This window comes from Bicyclus anynana, chromosome 5 (assembly GCF_947172395.1).
Source record: "Bicyclus anynana chromosome 5, ilBicAnyn1.1, whole genome shotgun sequence".
Lineage (NCBI taxonomy): Eukaryota > Metazoa > Arthropoda > Insecta > Lepidoptera > Nymphalidae > Bicyclus > Bicyclus anynana.
This window is the reverse complement of record NC_069087.1, coordinates 9,689,216-9,707,965: the sequence shown is the minus strand read 5'-3', so window position 1 is coordinate 9,707,965 and position 18,750 is coordinate 9,689,216. Positions and strand designations below refer to the sequence as shown.

Sequence of the window (18,750 nt, the reverse complement as noted above, 5' to 3'; positions counted from 1 at the left end):
AAGATAACTCTATTATATTAGAAATTTATTTTTCTATTACTAGAAAGCTGAAATTTCTATTAATTACGTTTATTGACGTAGTGGTGAAGATAAATTTTAAGTGCTAATTTAATCTACGGAACCCTACACTGCGCGTGGCCCACACGCAATTGGCCAGTTTTTATTCAGACCTCTTAGTATGAGGTGATGATTAAAGAAAGTATAACTTTTGAAAACTTTAACAGGTGAACCTCCAACTCCAAATTGTGCACACTGTCGACCAGGAGTTCCCTGTGATCCGTTTTCGGGAGCCTGCATGGAAAGTAAGTATTCGTAGGACAAAGACTTATTGTCGCTACTTAAAATTCTTACGCTACATTATGTGACATAGCTAACTATAATAATAAATATATTATTAATGTTAAATGTTATACAGGTTCTCATATAAGCTGTTTCTACTTACACATTTCTATATGATGTGTGCAACAGACTTCTACTTTAAAGCTAGCGAGTCTGTATACTATTTTAAATGTGAATAGCAAATATAACTCCATATTAACTGGTTGTTGCTATGAACAGCGTACCATTTTGTCCGATAAAACGCCACAAAGTACTGGTTACGTTCTCTCGGCAGACCCGAAATACAGTTGTTTTACTATGTACCTATTCTATTTTTTTAATATCCTTACGTAGATTTAGTCATTGCAATTTTAAAGATATCTTGTAGAATCAGGCATATGTAACTAAACTTTTATATTTAGGCTTAAGATACAATATAACTTTTAAATAATAAATATGTTTTACATCGTGACAGTTTGGTTTAATAAAATAAACTCCAGCTGCTATAATGTCCTAGCAGGTTAATGGGAGTAATTATTTATTACTACACATACGAGTTCTATACTATCTCTATCTCGATATTTACATTGTACATTATACACAGTATAAAATGAAGTCACTGTTCGTCAGTAATGTTTCTAACATTTCAGTTTCTCCACTTGCTTTTATTAAATCTTTTTAAGGAAAATTATGCACTGGAAAGGGCAATAATCGAAGAAAATTTGTATATATCATTTGTATATATTATATATTTTATATAATAAGGTCTATCTCTTAAGGTACTATCACAATAGCATCGCTCTTTTCATTAATGTTATCGACCGTATCAAAAACAGTTGCGTGGTTAAGCATAAGTAAGCGGAGAAGCTGTTAAAAGTCGGACATTGACTTTTTTTTACTATTTTACGATTTGGCAACCGCACCCGTTCAAAGCCGGAACATCTCCAGTAGTTAGTGTAAAACAGAAAATGTTTCTTAAGCCTAAATCAACTTCCCACTTTCTTACTATCCTAACTCTCTTGTTCTCAGAATTGAATGATTAATTAAAAACCTTACGGCTGATAAATAATTTATATTTGCTCGTAAGTGAATAGCTTTATATTATTTTATGCTTTTGATGTCATAATTTTGTGAGATTGCACTTATTAAGTGCTGTTATATCTTGCTATATCTTGATATTTTGGAATAAATCGTTTGATACAAAATTAACCAAATGTTCCTTTCCTATTAACAGATGATCGACCCCTAATAGCAATCCCACTAACCGAAACATACTCCACTGCAACCACATCTACAATAGAACTTAAAACTACTATTTCATTATACGACAATATTGACAAAAACACAAATACAGACTATTATAATGACATTACAACTGACGCTGGTTTCTCAATCGTAAGTACATTAGATGATGATAAAACATTATTTCCTAAGGAAATTACAACAGAGGATTATTCTACTGAGAGATATATTCACACTACTGTGCGTCCTATAACTTTAAAAGATCTACTCAATTTTGATAAAGAACAGGCACCTGATGAAAGTATTGATAACTCTGATACAACAAATAGGGAGTCAATTACAACTGATAGTACTGCAGCTTTACCAAAAGAATTTGTAACACCAGAAATAACACCTGGCAATGAAGCTACTGAATCGTCATCAGTAAATTATTCTAACGAACTAGAATTTGTTACAACATCTGTTAAAAGTATTACATTAGAGCTTAAAACGACACTTGATGATGATGAACTTTTATTAAGCAGTAGTACAATTCATGGTGAAAGTACTCATAAACCACAGGTTCATCTTAAGAGAACCGAAACAAGTGGATCACAAAAACAAGTGAATGAAAACAAGAATACAAAAACTCCAGAAAATCAAAGAAATCTGCATAATTATACAAATGATATTGTAAGAATGACAGACGTATCAAAAAGTGAGACAACAGTGCCAATGAATAAACTAAATGAAACAACTACCCTTACATTAGATTCGCAAACAGAAATTACATCAGAGAGTACAATTAACAATAAATTAGATAAAAATGAACATCCTGTACGGAACATTACAACTGATACGAAGAATAATTTACCTGAACGAACTACAACTATAGCTAGCCAGACTACGGAAATAATTGAGGAAATATTTGCAAGTGTAACAGATACATCTACTGCCCCAAGCAATAATATTAATGTTACTCTTATTAATGCTACTAATAGTAATAATATTCTTGACGTATTAAGTACAACTTTAAAATCTTCTGTAGATAGCACAATTAGTCAAATGACATATACTACAGAGAAAACTGAAACTGACTTTCAAAATAAATTGTATACAATAACAACAACTTACCTCTCTGATAATAGCAAGACCGAAGAAACATCACATGGAACTGAAAAGTTTTATGAAGATACATCAACTACACGTAAATTAATAAGTTTTAGTGATATAACTGGTTCCACATTATTAGATTCAATGCGTAGCACTTCACAAACACCTAAACTGACTACTTCTTCAGATCTCTCTATGAAAGAAAAAAAACAAGTGATATCAAATATACCAGAACATAATAATAACTTGTCAGAGTCATCAATACAGAGTAGTGATCCAAAATATACAACTTTATATACTAGCACAGATTTAGCTGAAGATATAGATTTTTCACCTACATATATCCCAAATGTAATACAAAACATAGACAGTAAACTAAAAACTTCTACAGATATAACAGAAATTTTCAGTATGTCCACTGAATCTTTGGAAGCGACAACAAATAATGTTCATGATAACTTTGAGTCTGAATCTAGTATAACTGTAACTGATAACATATTTTTGGAGACGAACACAAAAGCTGATATAAATACAAATGACAGTACGACAACGTTTTCTCACCAAAACAAAAGTACGACGAATGTAACTCCTCTCGATTTATCTGCTATCGGAGAAACTTCCAGAAGTACTACAGTTCCAGATGTTTCAACCGTAATAGGCAATCCTAAAACGACACTTTCGTTGGCAACAGATTACAGGAGTGCAACTACTGAAACTAAATACCAATATACGGACGCTAAAACTAAATTAACTGAATCGAACGTAGACACCACAACTACAGAGGTTGATTTAACACCAAGTAGCACACATAAAAATAATAATCTTGAATCTATAACAACATTTAGTATTGATATGAATACCAAAACTCCTTTCTATTTTGAAAATAACAATGGAGAAATATATTCTACAAATTTTAATTTAGAAAGAAGTACTACAAAATTATTTGAACAATACCCTACCACAGAAATATCAACAAAATCTTCCACAAAAAAGGGCCTAAATCTTGTAAATAATTTTAATGTACCTGATAAGGGCATCTCAGAAATGGTTACAGCTGAACATGCATTACAAAAAGAAAGTACAAAACTTCTTAAACTAAATTCTACTTATGTTCCTACTGCAACTTCACCTATGAATGAAATATTAACTCATAGGCCGCAAAAAATGCATAATAATTTTGAAACTACAACAAATGATAATACCAATCTGATTTTTAGTACCAATAGCAATACTAAAACTAAAAATATATATAAAGTCACAAAACCAATGATTAATGAATTGGAAATTGAGATGAAATATACAACATTGGATAATGAAGATAACCAATTTATAATTGAACAGAGTTCCACTCCCACTACAACGATAAGTTTATCTGAAATTTCAGAAACAAATTTTGTGACCGATTCTACTTTATCTATTACCAAATCTAACCCTAATTATATAGAGGATAGATCTACAGTGTATTCAAAAATCAACACTGATAAAAATATAGTGACGGTTACTGAAAAAGATAATTTATGGCATACTAACATTGATAATGCAAAAGGTAGCACTTCTGATTTATATAATAACAACTTTATGTTGACTTCAACAGAAAATATTCCAAAATATGAAAGTAACGCTAATGCTGTTGAAAGTAGTACTAAAAATATTATTATAAATAATGGACCAGATATTTTCAATACGCAAAAATCTTCAACGACTGTTGGTACAGAAAACGAAAACTTAGAATCATTATCTACTACTAAATACAACGAAAAAACAGACGAGACTTCCTTGTTTAATAACTTTTTTACATCTGAAGATAGTACCACAATAACTCCTTTTCACCCTTCAGTTGAAGGTGTTGCAAGTACCTTTGATCAAAATTCTTCTCCGTTTACGGACAGTAAAATGTCAGTTTATGGCCATAGTACACCAAGTGACAAAAATGGAAACCTTTACACTAAAACTGATAATATAATAAATGTAGACAGAGAAACAACAACATTGTATATCGATCATATTGATTATGCAACAACCCCAGATGAAAAGTTTTCTAAAACACTAACAAATAAACCAACAGAAAACCCCTTTACCTCTAGTGATAATAAAGATGATGCTATTTTAAAATCTACATTTAGTGATGGTGATATTAAATTTTCTTCAGTCACATCGACTTCATATCCAATGTTATACACTGACAGTGGCGGTCAAAATGTAGAAGAATTTACGATAGATGAGATAGACAATACCGTATTAATTGACCTTACAAACACTGACACAACAACACCAAATTATAAACAAACGATGGAAAATTATACATCAATGGAAGCTGAATCACCTTTCTCGACTACTTCTGAGAATTTAACAAAAAGTACTGATTTGAATACAGAAAAGAATGCACATTATGTTACATCTACAATTTTACCAGATAATATAATAACAAATGAAAATATTTTCACCAATACAGAGAAAACGTCTGTTAATACGTTAGATTCCACAAGTAGTAACTATTATACAGAAGATAATATTTATACAGAAAGTACAATAGATGGTAAAGGTGTTTTACTTACAACTCAAACTGAATTTGCATCAACTACTGTTGGTTCTGAGAATTCTGAAAATTATTCTAAATTTAAAAAACCTTTGCCAAGCACATTCACTAATGATCCCATATTGACTGATTCAACACTACATATTATAACATTACCGAATACTATAAGTACTTCTTCTGATAGTGAAATCAAAAGCACAATCTCTTATGAATCTCTAATAAAGAATTATGTAACCCCTAATGAAACGCATTTTACTACATCATTGCCAATGACAACCATAAATAAAGCACATAATGAACAATTTGTACCAGCTGATATTATTGCAACCACAAGCTCAAATAATAATGCAAACGATATATCAAGTAGTGTATTGAATAATGAAAAAATATTAAAAGTTCCATTAAGCTCTTTGACCACTGCAATTGGCATAGATAGTAGGATTGTAGAAACGACATCGACGGAAAAGTACACCATTTCAATTAACAATAGTATATCCAAGATTGAAAGTAGTACTGAATATACAGGAAAACGAACTACATTTTCCGAATCCACAGAAACAATTAATGATTCTTCATTTCATGACATGCCAGTTTTTACGACACCTTCAATTACAAATAGTGAAAATATAGTAGATAGCACCACTAACATTAATTCTATAAAAATTGGTGCAGAATCAGATGTTTCTGGCAAAGGCACCACACAATTGGATATTGCTACTACGGACAATATATTAGCTGAAACTACTGTTAATGATTACCATTTAGAGTATACAAGAGAAACCACTTTGTCAACTACTGAACATAGTATTCAAGATCTTGGTACACTTCCATCGTTAACAACTTATAACAATAATTCAAAAGAGGATTCAACAACTCTTACTTACCAAAGATCCTCTTCTAAAGGCTATTCTTTATTACATAAAACTGATGAACAAAATACTTTAGATAATTTAAATAGCATGACTAAAATGGAAACAACGGAGAGTTTTACTAGCGATAATAACAATGATGCAGACTTTTCAGGTTTCGTAACAGAAATAAATTTACCGACAATGCCTTTGACAAATTATAATTTAAATGGAGATAAATTAAGTGACTTTAAAACTACTGAAAATTATGATGATAGTCAATCATCTAAAAATCCTGAAATAATTACTTCTTCAACCTTATCTGATCGATTTACCTCTGTCTTAGAATCATCCACAGAATCTGATATGAATATTGATAATGAGGACACTACAACACAGGCAAACAAAACTTCATTAACCAATCCAGACATAAACAATGAATGGCAGCAAACTGAACAAAGTTTGTCTACAACTACAGAAATTAACGAATCTCATACTTACCCTACTGAAACCATTTCTACGATCAGCTCCGAGTCTTTGTCTTTTAATCAAAATAACGGTGATAAAAACTATCCCTCTACAATGTCTGCACATTTAAGTACTTCTTTAGAAAATCTTTCGTCTCGTAGAAAAGATATAGATATTCCCGCTTGGACAGACTCTACTGCCAACTATGATATAACTTCAACTGTGACAAATACTGCACTTACTGATACTCGAACTAACCAATGTAAATTTAACGTTCACTGCCCAACGAACATGTTTTGTAATATTGGAGTATGTAAAAACCCGTGCGAAGTACGGAACCCTTGTACAAAGAATGCTTCCTGTAAAGTTTTCAACCATGAAGCTGTATGTGCGTGCGATGGCCATGCTGGGGAGAACTGTCAGAAAGGTATGCTACTAATAATAATCATATTTTAAGATTAAATTGTACGTAATTGCATACCAGTTAGATACAGTAATACAAAATGTTTAAAATAGATATTCAGTACTGACTGAGGTAGTTTTATCGGACAATATAGTACCGTTCAAACTAAACATATAATTATTTGTAAATATACTCGTACTAATGTTTAACTTACTAAAATAACGTACTAATGATGAATTTAACATGTAAATTACTAGAACCAATTGGAACACCCAAGGCACCAGAACCTTGTCATTCTGATCGGGATTGTATAGAAACAGAGGCCTGTTTTATGGGACTGTGTCAAAATCCTTGTGAATTTGACAATGTATGTGGTGTTGAAGCTAAATGTAACCCTGTAAAACAAAGACCTATGTGCTCGTGTCCAGCTGGTTATGACGGAGATCCCGCTGTAAAGTGTACACCTAAAACATGTAAGCCTTAATTTTACTAAATATATATTAATTTGTACATTAATATGACGAGTGGCGGTTGTACCATACTATGGTGACAAATAAGACTACTAAACTTCATTACATTAATTTACAAATTTTGTATTTAATATCATATTATAATGGTCTTTCTGAGAATTAAATGGTCGTGGAAATTAGCCCACTATAATAAAAAAGTGATATTTTACTAACATATTTTTTTGCACATTGTAAAATATATGAATATTTTCACTTTTATCCAGCTGGTTGCACTCGCAATGAAGATTGTCAGTTAACTGAAGCTTGTATAAATAATGCATGTCAACATCCATGTGCTATACACAACCCATGTGTGCCTAATGCGGTCTGTATAAATACAAATCACGGTTCAGATTGTAGTTGCGTCGAAGGATATCAAGGCAACGGATACGTTGGATGCGTCCCAGGTAAGCTTGTCAAGTATAAGCCATTTACAAAAACTCTGATAATTTAAGAAATTTTATTAATTTAATTAACAATTTGTTTTAGTGGTTGATAGTCGTTCAGTTTGTCAATACAATGAAGACTGTCCACCAGAATTATTGTGCGATAGATTAAATAGAGTTTGCATAAACCCATGTGCGATCAATGAATGTGGAGAGAACGCTGAATGTTTCCCGTCCAACCATGGCATACAATGTAAATGTTTCGCAGGATTTACAGGAAACCCATTTTTAGAATGTTACCAAGGTACGTATCAAAATTGTACTTGGCACCTTTTTTAATTTATTTGATTGAAATCTGATGTATGGATGAAAAGTTAGACGAAATAAATCGACCTCACAGACAAACTGGAAAACTCGTTTTTAATAATTTAGATACATTCATTTTACTTTAACCTATTTATAAGTGGTAACTTGTCACAGCTTCATAGCAGCCTCTTACAACTTATCTGTAGTAGTAGATATATCCACATGAGACCGCAGTGAGTCAAGCCATATAATGGATAAATACATAAAACAAGCAAATGCAGGAAGTTCACAGAAACAGCTCCGATTTTGATGAGTTTTTTTGGTTCAGTGTGATTCTTGATATTACCAGGTCGAGGGTAAATGCTCTATTGAATCGCCTAATAAAGTATTTTTTATTTTGTAGTGCAAGGTTGTAGATCCGACAATGAGTGTGCCAGTTCTGAAGCATGTATAAACGGAAAATGTCAATCGCCATGTAGATGTGGAACTAATGCGATATGTGACGTCCAAAATCACCGCGCGTCATGCAAATGTTTGGGTGGTTACACTGGCAACCCAATGATCAGCTGTGAACCCCCAACAAATCCCTGTATTCCAAATCCATGCGGGGTAAACGCATTATGTGAAATTGACAATGGCAACCCGATATGCTTCTGTCCTAAAGGATTGACTGGCAACCCATTCAAAACTTGCAGTAAGTAGCAATATTACCATTCAATCGTAGTGTTGATTTACGATTATCATTAAATTATCATTTTTCATTAAATGTCATATCTTTCTTTTAGTTCCGGAAGGCAATGAATGTGAACCCAACCCATGTGGGCCATATACTGGATGTCGAATTATAGATAACAAGCCAGCCTGTTTCTGTTTACCTAATTATGAAGGAAATCCTCCTCGTCAACCATGTCGCTTACCAAATAATCCATGTAATCCATCTCCATGTGGACCAAATACACAATGTACTGTCTTATCGAATGGATTCTCTAAATGCACATGTTTGCAAGGTTATGTTGAAAGTCCGAATACCGTTCGCGGTTGTGTGGAAGCGCGAAATCCGTGTGAGCCAAATACATGCGGAATAGGAGCACGTTGCGATCCAAACAGAACCCCTGCCTGTTATTGTCCTGAAAACTTACGTGGAAACCCGTATAAGTCTTGCGATCCTCCAACCTATTTACCTCCGGCTATTCTCTGCCAACCAGGAAACTGTGGAGAAAATGCAGATTGTTATGTAGCTAGCAATAGAGAAATGTGTTTCTGTAAAACTGGATTTTACGGCGATCCATACATAGGTTGTCAACCACAAAAAAGTCCTTGTAATCCAAGTCCTTGTGGGCCGCAAGCAGTATGTAACATTAATTATGATGGACAAGCATTGTGCTCCTGTAGCGAAGGCAGTACTGGTGATCCATTCAGTTTAGAAGGCTGTCGGTCCCGGGAATGCGAAATTGATGATGAATGTTCATTAGATAGATCGTGCATTGGTTACACGTGCCGTGACCCCTGTCCCGGTCTATGCGGCTTAAATGCAAGATGTCACGTCGAGTCTCATCATCCCGTTTGCACTTGTGAAGAAGGACTAATAGGCAATCCTTTGCTATGTTGTTTACCACCCGAAGAACTAAAATCTAATAGGCCGTGTAATCGTGCGCCGTGTGGCACAAATGCTATTTGTCAAGATGTTGGAGAAAATGCCTTATGCTCGTGTCCTCCTGACTTTTACGGTGATCCAACAAAAGAATGTAAGCCGGAATGCCTGATGAACACAGATTGTTCACCAAATGAGGCGTGTATTAATCGAAAATGTATCGATCCCTGTGCACAAAGCAACGTATGTGGCATTAATGCTGTTTGCTTATGTTCAGATCACACTGTATCATGTTTATGTCCAGATGGATATATTGGAGATCCACTAATTCAGTGCATATATCGACGTGAGTATCATTTACTAGTTTTGTATTCTTAAAGTACCTGTTTGTATTTCACTTAAAAAGAGTGAGATAGCTTGTTGTACCACCACCTTTAACCACGTTTAAATTAAGTCATAATTATAAGCAAGTATGATAATAAGATGTTAGTCAAAAATGATTTTTAATTAAAATTGGAACACAATCAAGAAATAAAACATCTTAAGAGTTTCGTGCACTGTTAAATATAATTTTTATTTTATTTTACCATATAGTCATGGCGGAATTTAAATCCGAAAGGATCGGAATAAGATCGTATCACAGAACCTACTGCTTATGGTGTACTATGTATTGTAATGTACGAACACTAATTAATAATCTAAGCATCAAACATTTTAATACAATAAATTTAAACAATATCAAGTGATAGTAATTATGATTATATTGTCTTTTTTTATTTCAGCAATAATAATTGTCCCGGACAATTCGACATTACAACCATGCACACCAAATCCATGTGATCCGAACTCCTTATGCGATACTTATGGAGACAAGTTTGCTGTCTGTAATCTTTGTATTGGATCCAATGCTATTAACAACCCTGCATGCAGACCAGAATGTGTTTTGAATTCAGACTGTGCTTTCAATAAATTTTGTTTGAAGAACAAATGTGTGGATCCCTGTCCAGGAGCATGTGGTGTTAATGCTGAATGTAAAATATATCATCACGATCCAATTTGTCAATGTAGAAATGGATATGAAGGGAACCCCTACGAACATTGCAAATTGTCAAAACAACGTAAGTTAATTTTAATACTAGTCTTTGCCATATTTAGTTTGCGATGTCCTTATTTATAAATATTATTAATACTAGCGGACGCCCGCGACATCGTCCGCCCTTAGACCTCGTTAATCCATCTCTTACCTTAGTTTCACTGTAAAAATGGAGTAACTGCTCCCGTTTTCCTAACATATCCCTTCACTGCTCTGCTCCTATTGATCGTAGCGTGATGAAAAGTATAGTATGAAATATATTTGTACCAAGTTTCGTTAAAATCCGTCGTGTAGTTTTTGTTTCTATAACGAACATACAAACAGACAGACAAAAATTTTACTGATTGCATTTTTGGCATCAGTATCGATCACTAATCAATCCCCCATTGTTATTTTGGAAATATATTTCTTGTACAGAAATGACCTATCTACAGATTTATTATAAGTATAGATAGATAACTGATGCTAAATCACAACAAGCCGCGACTATCGCCCTTTTAAAAAAAATTGGAATCAGTGGCTAAATATTAATTACTCATAAAATAATAATAAAATAAATAATGTGTAATAGACTACATGAACTCGTATTGTACTCGTATAATATGTTGGTAAATTAGCAAAATTAAATTGAAATTTGTCTTACAGCTTCACCACCTGAAATTTGTGACAATGTCAGATGTGGAGCTAATGCTATATGTCAAAATTTAAATAATGCCTTAACATGCAAATGTCTGCCCGGCTTTTATGGAAATCCGTACATGTCCTGCAGACCGGAATGTGTCGTAAATAGTGATTGCTCTCCTACTTTGGCATGCATAAATAACAGATGTGAAAATCCTTGTCAAAATGTTTGTGGAATTGGCGCATTATGTGAAACGGTTAACCATCACGCTATTTGCTACTGTGCTTCGGGTCAATCAGGAGATCCATATGTAAGATGTCAAGATAATCCGGTCACGACGCCAACAATATTCACGTGCGATCCATCACCATGCGGACCTTACAGCCGCTGTCTAGTTTCATCATCTGGATTTTCGGTGTGCTCTTGTCTGCCTGGTTACAGAGGTGTTCCACCAATGTGTCAACCAGAATGTGTGAGTAATTCGGATTGTCCACAAAAAGAGACCTGTGTAAACCAAAGATGCATAGACCCTTGCCAAGGTAGTTGTGGAGTTGGAGCTAATTGTATTGTAGTAAATCATAATCCGATATGTACCTGTGGACCAGGAGAAACCGGAGATCCTTTCGTTGTATGTACAGCTTTCATTGTTAATGAACCAAATGAAAAGAATCCATGTCTACCGTCACCGTGCGGGCCTAATTCGGTTTGTGAAATAAAAGCTAATCATCCGGTATGCTCTTGCCAACCAAACTACTCTGGAACACCGCCACATTGTAGACCTGAATGTATTATCACCCAAGAATGTCCATCGAACCAAGCTTGTATAAATGAAAAATGTGCTGATCCATGTATTGGTGCCTGTGGAAATAATGCTGTATGCAACGTAGTGAACCACACGCCGTTGTGTAGTTGTTTGAACGGATACAAAGGCGACGCTTTTATTGGGTGCATTGCGGTGTCTACAGATAATAATGTAACACCATGTAATCCATCACCTTGTGGCGAGAACACAATCTGTACCATCGTAAACAATGCCGCGCGATGTTCATGCATACCTCCTAATATTGGAAATCCATACGCGGGTGGCTGCCGCCCTGAGTGTTCACATAATTCGGATTGTCCAAATAATTTAGCGTGTTTGTCAAACCACTGTCGCGATCCATGTAAAGATTTGTGCGGCGTTAACGCAGAGTGCATTGTTACCAATCACGTTCCTGTTTGTACATGCTTTAAAGGATACGAAGGGGATCCATTCTCCTCATGTCGTAGAAAAACTGCTACACGTAAGTAAATTATATTGCTTATTAAAGTGTGCACACATTATTTCGTTTAAAATACACAATTAACAGCCATAAATAACTTATGAACTGCTTTACAGCAACGACACCAATTAATCCCTGTCAACCTACGCCGTGTGGCCCCAACAGCGAGTGCCACGTAGTCAGCCAGCGAGCCGCGTGCTCCTGCCGCGCGGGCTACCTGGGCACTCCTCCCGCTTGCCGCCCTGAATGCGCAGTGAATTCGGACTGTCCAACAAATAAGGCTTGCATTAACCAAAAATGCAAGGACCCATGCGTTCACAGCTGTGGTCTTGATGCACTTTGCCACGTCGTCAGTCATAATCCCATCTGTATGTGCCCTGAAAACTTCCCCGAAGGCGATCCGTTTATTAGATGTTTAAAGAAAAGTAAGCACTTTATTACTATTGAACTTAACGTGGCCCGGAATACCTGAGTCATTTCTACAACATATTAACTTGCGAGACTTTTAACTTGACATGGTATAAGACGCGTAAAGCGTGAAACAAATAAAACATCAATTGTTTACTTTTGAATAGTTACGTAACTAAACCTGCTTTATGAGTCTATATCCCGCCTTAAAATATAGATATTAGAAAATAAATGGTTAGACCCTGAACCTAAAATATCTAAGTGCTTAGGAAAAAGATTATTTTTCTTTAGTATTTTTTTATAATGTTTAGGATGATTATTTTTTTTGTATATACTTTAAGTCAGTTTGAGTACTGACAGACTGTATTTTTAATGAATACCACGTAAAATGTAGATGGATATAATTTAATGAAATTATAATAATATTTGTATTATATACAGGTATTTCGCTGCCAGCACCCAATCCGTGTTTACCTTCGCCATGTGGACCACACTCCACCTGTCGCGATGAGGGTGGGCGAGCCGTGTGTGCGTGCGAGCCGGGTACATTGGGTGCTCCTCCCACTTGCCGGCCGCAGTGCCTCATCAACCAAGACTGCCCGCTTGCACTAGCATGCCTCAGCGGAAGCTGCATCAATCCTTGCGTGGGATCTTGCGGATTCAACGCTCGGTGTGCAGTTCAAAATCACCAACCGATATGCTCTTGCGACGACGGCTACTCAGGAGACCCATTCGCCGGATGCAACCCGAATGAAAGTAAGTTCACAGAAATTTTTATTGGTAATGTTTTTGTCATTCGCATGGTAGTTTATATGTTTGCATGAACTTGTAGTAAATAGAATTATAGTAATACATTGTTCCATGTATATGTTGGCACTATGTAAAACCAAGCACTGGGACATTTATTTGTTTGACCCGCCCTGCCCACCTGTTTCGCCCGCTTGCCGTTAAATATTCGTGCGAGAATATTACATTTAATGTTTTTAAAAAAATACGTCGGACGCATATAGAGTTCAAGGTTACATATCAATAAATGTATTATTTTAATAAAATTTCAGCTCCTAAAGAAGTCATTAGTCCTTGTTATCCATCTCCTTGTGGATCTAATGCACTTTGCAAAGAAAGAAATGGTGCTGGTGCTTGTACGTGTATAGATGACTTCTATGGAGATCCTTATTTGGGATGTAGACCTGAATGTGTTATGAACACAGATTGTGCTATGGATAAAACTTGTTTTAATAACAAATGTGTGAACCCATGCCTGGGTTCCTGCGGACAAAACTCAGAATGTAGAGTTTCCAATCATGCACCTTCATGTTTCTGCTTGCCGGGATACAATGGAAACCCTCTTCATGCATGTTCTCGTATCATAAGTAAGACTTTCTTTCTTTTCTTATTCTTTCTTGTATTGTATATTTTTCTGTGTTCAATCTATACATCTTATCTTCCTATGCAGCTATTGCGGAACCAGTCGATCCGTGCCACCCTTCACCATGTGGCCCTTACAGTAAATGTCGTACTTTCAACGGTCACGCGGTTTGTACGTGTCTCGATATGTGTGTCGGTTCTCCTCCGAATTGTCGACCTGAATGCATTGTTAGTGCTGAATGTCGACAAAACCAAGCGTGTATAAGTAATAAATGTCGAGATCCGTGCCCTGGTACCTGTGGAATCAACGCTCAATGTCAAGTGGTGAACCACAACCCTATCTGTAGCTGTTTATATGACTTCACTGGTGATCCATTTGTGAAATGCTACTTGGAAGACAGTAAGTTAATGGAATAATGCATTTTATTTATTAAGACTGCGAACTGTCTCTAAATAAATAAAATTTACTTTTTTCAGAACAAATGACACCTATAAATAATTGTGTACCGAATCCATGCGGTCCTCATTCACAATGCAACGACATAAATGGACATCCAGTATGTTCCTGTTTACGTAATTACGTTGGTCGTCCGCCAAACTGTCGTCCAGAATGTGTAATGGATATCGAATGTCCGGGGAATCTAGCATGTATATCCGAAAAATGCAGTGACCCATGCCCTGGATCTTGTGGTTTTCATGCAACTTGTAATGTAGTAAAACATATTCCCATCTGTGTATGTGAACAAGGATATACTGGTGATCCATTCTCTGGGTGTTCAATTGCTCCTAGTAAGTCAATTAATAATATAAATAAACGTACAGATTTATTTTTTAAATGTTCAAAAAAATACTATTCTTTTTATTCTCGTAGCTATCGAGCCACAATTGGAAAATCCATGTTCCCGATCACCTTGTGGTGTTAATGCCGTATGCAAAGAAAGACACGGCATTGGATCGTGTTCATGCCTTCCTGAATATTATGGAGATCCATACATAGAATGCAGACCAGAATGCGTACTAAATTCTGACTGTCCAAAAGATAGGGCCTGTATTAATAACAAATGTAATGATCCCTGTCCGGGTGTCTGTGGAATGAACGCCGAATGTCGTGTCAATAATCATGCGCCGTCATGTGCTTGTCTTGTTGGATACGAAGGAAATCCTTTTACTTCTTGTTACATAAGTAAGTTTATAGTGAATATTAAAGAACAATTGTTACCAGTATAAACTCTGAACTTTATATTAATAGAGTCAGAATATTTAACATAGTATAATTTCACATTTTTAGGTGCAATTGAAAAGCAGTCAGATCCATGCGTACCTTCTCCTTGCGGACCATACAGTGTATGCCGTGCTAATAATGGGCACGCTATTTGTTCGTGCCAGGAACAGTATTTCGGGGCTCCTCCTAACTGCCGTCCTGAATGTATGGTCAGCAGTGACTGTATGCCGAACAGGGCTTGTATCAACCAAAAATGCATAGATCCATGTATTGGCGCTTGCGGTGTCAATGCCAAATGTACCGTGGTTAATCATAATGCTTTATGCAGTTGTCCAAATAACTATGTTGGCGATCCATTTATCAATTGTGCCTTTGAAACGAGTGAGTTGCTAAAAAAATACAATTAATAAGTATAACAAATTAACCAATTGTTAATTTAATAACTTTTAATATACATTTTAGAACCTGAACCAAGACCATCAGGCAATCCATGTATTCCTTCGCCTTGCGGACCTAATTCACAATGCCGAGTTATTAGAGATACCCCTGCTTGTTCTTGTAAAGCTGGATATATTGGACGTGCACCACATTGTCGACCGGAATGTATATATGATGAAGAATGTCCCAGCAATCTTGCATGCGTTCGTGAGAAATGTATGAGTCCATGTGACGGATCTTGTGGTTCAAATGCTAATTGCAACGTAATTGCACATAAAGCCGTTTGTCATTGTCGTGAAAGTTATACGGGGGATCCTTTTAGTGGTTGTTATTTTATTGGTAAGCCATATCTTCATACAATTGGATAAATTTACTAAAAATCAAAGCATAACTGAGTATTGTACACGTTTTTGTCTTTTAATAACAGTAACAGTACCGAGCGAAGATGAAACCAATCCCTGTAATCCATCACCATGCGGACCAAATGCGCTGTGCACTGAAAGAAATAATGCTGGAGCATGCACATGTTTGCCAGGATACTTCGGAGATCCATATCTGGGCTGCCGACCTGAATGCGTCACTAATAACGACTGTTCATCAGACAAAGCTTGCTCGAATAATAAATGTATAAACCCTTGTCAAGGCGCATGTGGAATAAATGCTCTTTGTAGTGTCACACATCACACACCAGTTTGTCTGTGTATAGATGGATACGAAGGAAATCCAAGTATATCATGCCATCCACAAAGAACGCGTTAGTATAGCATTTATTTGTAAATACAATAGTTCATTATATGATTTATATTCATTAAAAATCTCAATTATGATTTCAATAATAATAATAATTAACATATTTTTATGTCCAATTGTAGCTATAGAAGTTTTCAACCCTTGTGTGCCGTCCCCTTGCGGACCTTACAGTCATTGTAAAGAGATAAACGGACACGGAGTATGTTCTTGCGAAGAAGGTTATGTAGGGTCTCCGCCCACGTGTAGACCCGAATGTGTTACTAGTACAGATTGCCCTCAACATCAAGCGTGTATAAAACAAAAGTGCAGAGATCCGTGTCCTGGAACATGTGGTGTAAACGCTCGATGTCAAACAATAAATCATAATCCTATTTGTACATGTAAAGCAGGATTTACTGGTGACCCATTCGCAGTTTGTCAGTTAGAGCAAAGTAAGGCAATTTTTCAAAGAATTGATGTAATTGAATTAAAAAAAAAAATCAAACCAATAAAAATCAAAAATGTTGTTTTTTTTATGATTTTCAACTTAGCATGCTTTGTATTTTTCATTTATTTCTTTTTTTCTATACTATTTCTATTTTCTGTTTATTCTTAATGTATTGAACTTTTATTCTTAGAACCTATCTTTACGGGACCTAAAGGAAATCCATGTGTACCATCACCGTGCGGTCCGAATTCTCAATGTAAAGTAGTTGGAGAAGCGCCTGCATGTTCATGCTTACCAAATTACATTGGTATCGCACCAAATTGTAGACCTGAGTGTTCTATCAATGCGGAATGCCCCGGTAATCTTGCATGCCAGAACGAGAAATGTGTTGATCCATGCCCTGGTTCTTGTGGCTTTAATGCAGACTGCACTGTAGCAAATCATGTAGCATTATGTAATTGTATAGCGGGTCATACTGGTGACCCGTTTAGTGGATGCTCTGTCATTGAATGTAAGTCATGCGAAAGACTGTTTTTGCTGTTGTTTATTGAATAGTATACTGTGATTAATATCGTAAAATGTTTTAACAGATGTCTCTGAACCGCCTCCTAATCCATGCAATCCATCACCATGCGGTGCTAATGCATTGTGTAAAGAACGATATGGAGTTGGTTCTTGCGCCTGCTTACCAGAATATTTTGGAGATCCATACACAGGATGTCGCCCAGAGTGTGTATCAAATTCAGATTGTGATCGAAATAAGGCCTGTTCTAATAACAGATGTAAAGACCCGTGTCCAGGATCATGTGGTATAAATGCAGAATGTAGAACAGTGAATCATTCGCCCACGTGTACCTGTCTTTCTGGATATACAGGAAATCCACTAGTAAAATGTGACTTAGAAAGTGAGTTTACAATATATTCATGTAATTATTGTCTAATGTTTTTGAAATCTCCAGTATTCTTTTAATGTTTGCTATTACTAAGGGCCTTTGTTTATATTTCTGAGTATCCCAGATATTTCACCTTTATCTAGTATCTACGTCCCGTGAAATGTTGACTTATATTATATTTTGATTATTCTCTAGTTATTACGGATGTTGAGCAACCACAGCTAGATCCTTGTCAGCCATCGCCATGCGGACCAAACAGCCTTTGCCGAGCAGTGAATGGACATAGCGTGTGCACTTGTGATGTCGGTTACATTGGGACTCCACCGTCATGTCGACCAGAATGTATAGTTAGCTCAGAATGCCCACAAGACAAAGCTTGTATAAATAAAAAATGCGTAGATCCATGTCCAAATACATGTGGCCTTAATGCACGCTGTCAAGTTGTAACCCACAACCCCATTTGTAGTTGTACGTCTGGATTTACAGGAGATCCTTTCACAAAATGTAGTCCTGAAGAGAGTAAGTAACAAAATATTACTTTTAAAAAGTTCAAAATATGTTGAGTTAA

At 35.7% G+C, this 18,750-nt stretch overlaps 1 protein-coding gene across 11 annotated transcripts in view; it reads left to right on the top strand.

The window, feature by feature from the left end:
- The window catches only part of LOC112052608 (uncharacterized), a 106,719-nt gene that overhangs the window by 36,565 nt on the left and 51,404 nt on the right, over positions 1-18,750 (top strand). For 6 of the 11 annotated variants that reach the window (XM_052881605.1, XM_052881604.1, XM_052881602.1 and 3 more), the window contains 22 exons: positions 225-302; positions 1,553-6,931; positions 7,165-7,380; positions 7,641-7,823; positions 7,906-8,106; positions 8,512-8,802; positions 8,894-10,045; positions 10,482-10,817; positions 11,438-12,697; positions 12,793-13,101; positions 13,526-13,840; positions 14,143-14,457; positions 14,541-14,852; positions 14,930-15,241; positions 15,324-15,635; positions 15,741-16,055; positions 16,137-16,451; positions 16,540-16,866; positions 16,985-17,293; positions 17,480-17,800; positions 17,880-18,194; positions 18,378-18,701. In XM_052881605.1, coding sequence (XP_052737565.1) covers positions 225-302; positions 1,553-6,931; positions 7,165-7,380; positions 7,641-7,823; positions 7,906-8,106; positions 8,512-8,802; positions 8,894-10,045; positions 10,482-10,817; positions 11,438-12,697; positions 12,793-13,101; positions 13,526-13,840; positions 14,143-14,457; positions 14,541-14,852; positions 14,930-15,241; positions 15,324-15,635; positions 15,741-16,055; positions 16,137-16,451; positions 16,540-16,866; positions 16,985-17,293; positions 17,480-17,800; positions 17,880-18,194; positions 18,378-18,701 — 13,197 coding nt within the window. The remainder of the gene's footprint in view (positions 1-224; positions 303-1,552; positions 6,932-7,164; positions 7,381-7,640; positions 7,824-7,905; positions 8,107-8,511; positions 8,803-8,893; positions 10,046-10,481; positions 10,818-11,437; positions 12,698-12,792; positions 13,102-13,525; positions 13,841-14,142; positions 14,458-14,540; positions 14,853-14,929; positions 15,242-15,323; positions 15,636-15,740; positions 16,056-16,136; positions 16,452-16,539; positions 16,867-16,984; positions 17,294-17,479; positions 17,801-17,879; positions 18,195-18,377; positions 18,702-18,750) is intronic. The other 5 variants (XM_052881608.1, XM_052881607.1, XM_052881610.1 and 2 more) reach the window with 3 other exon arrangements.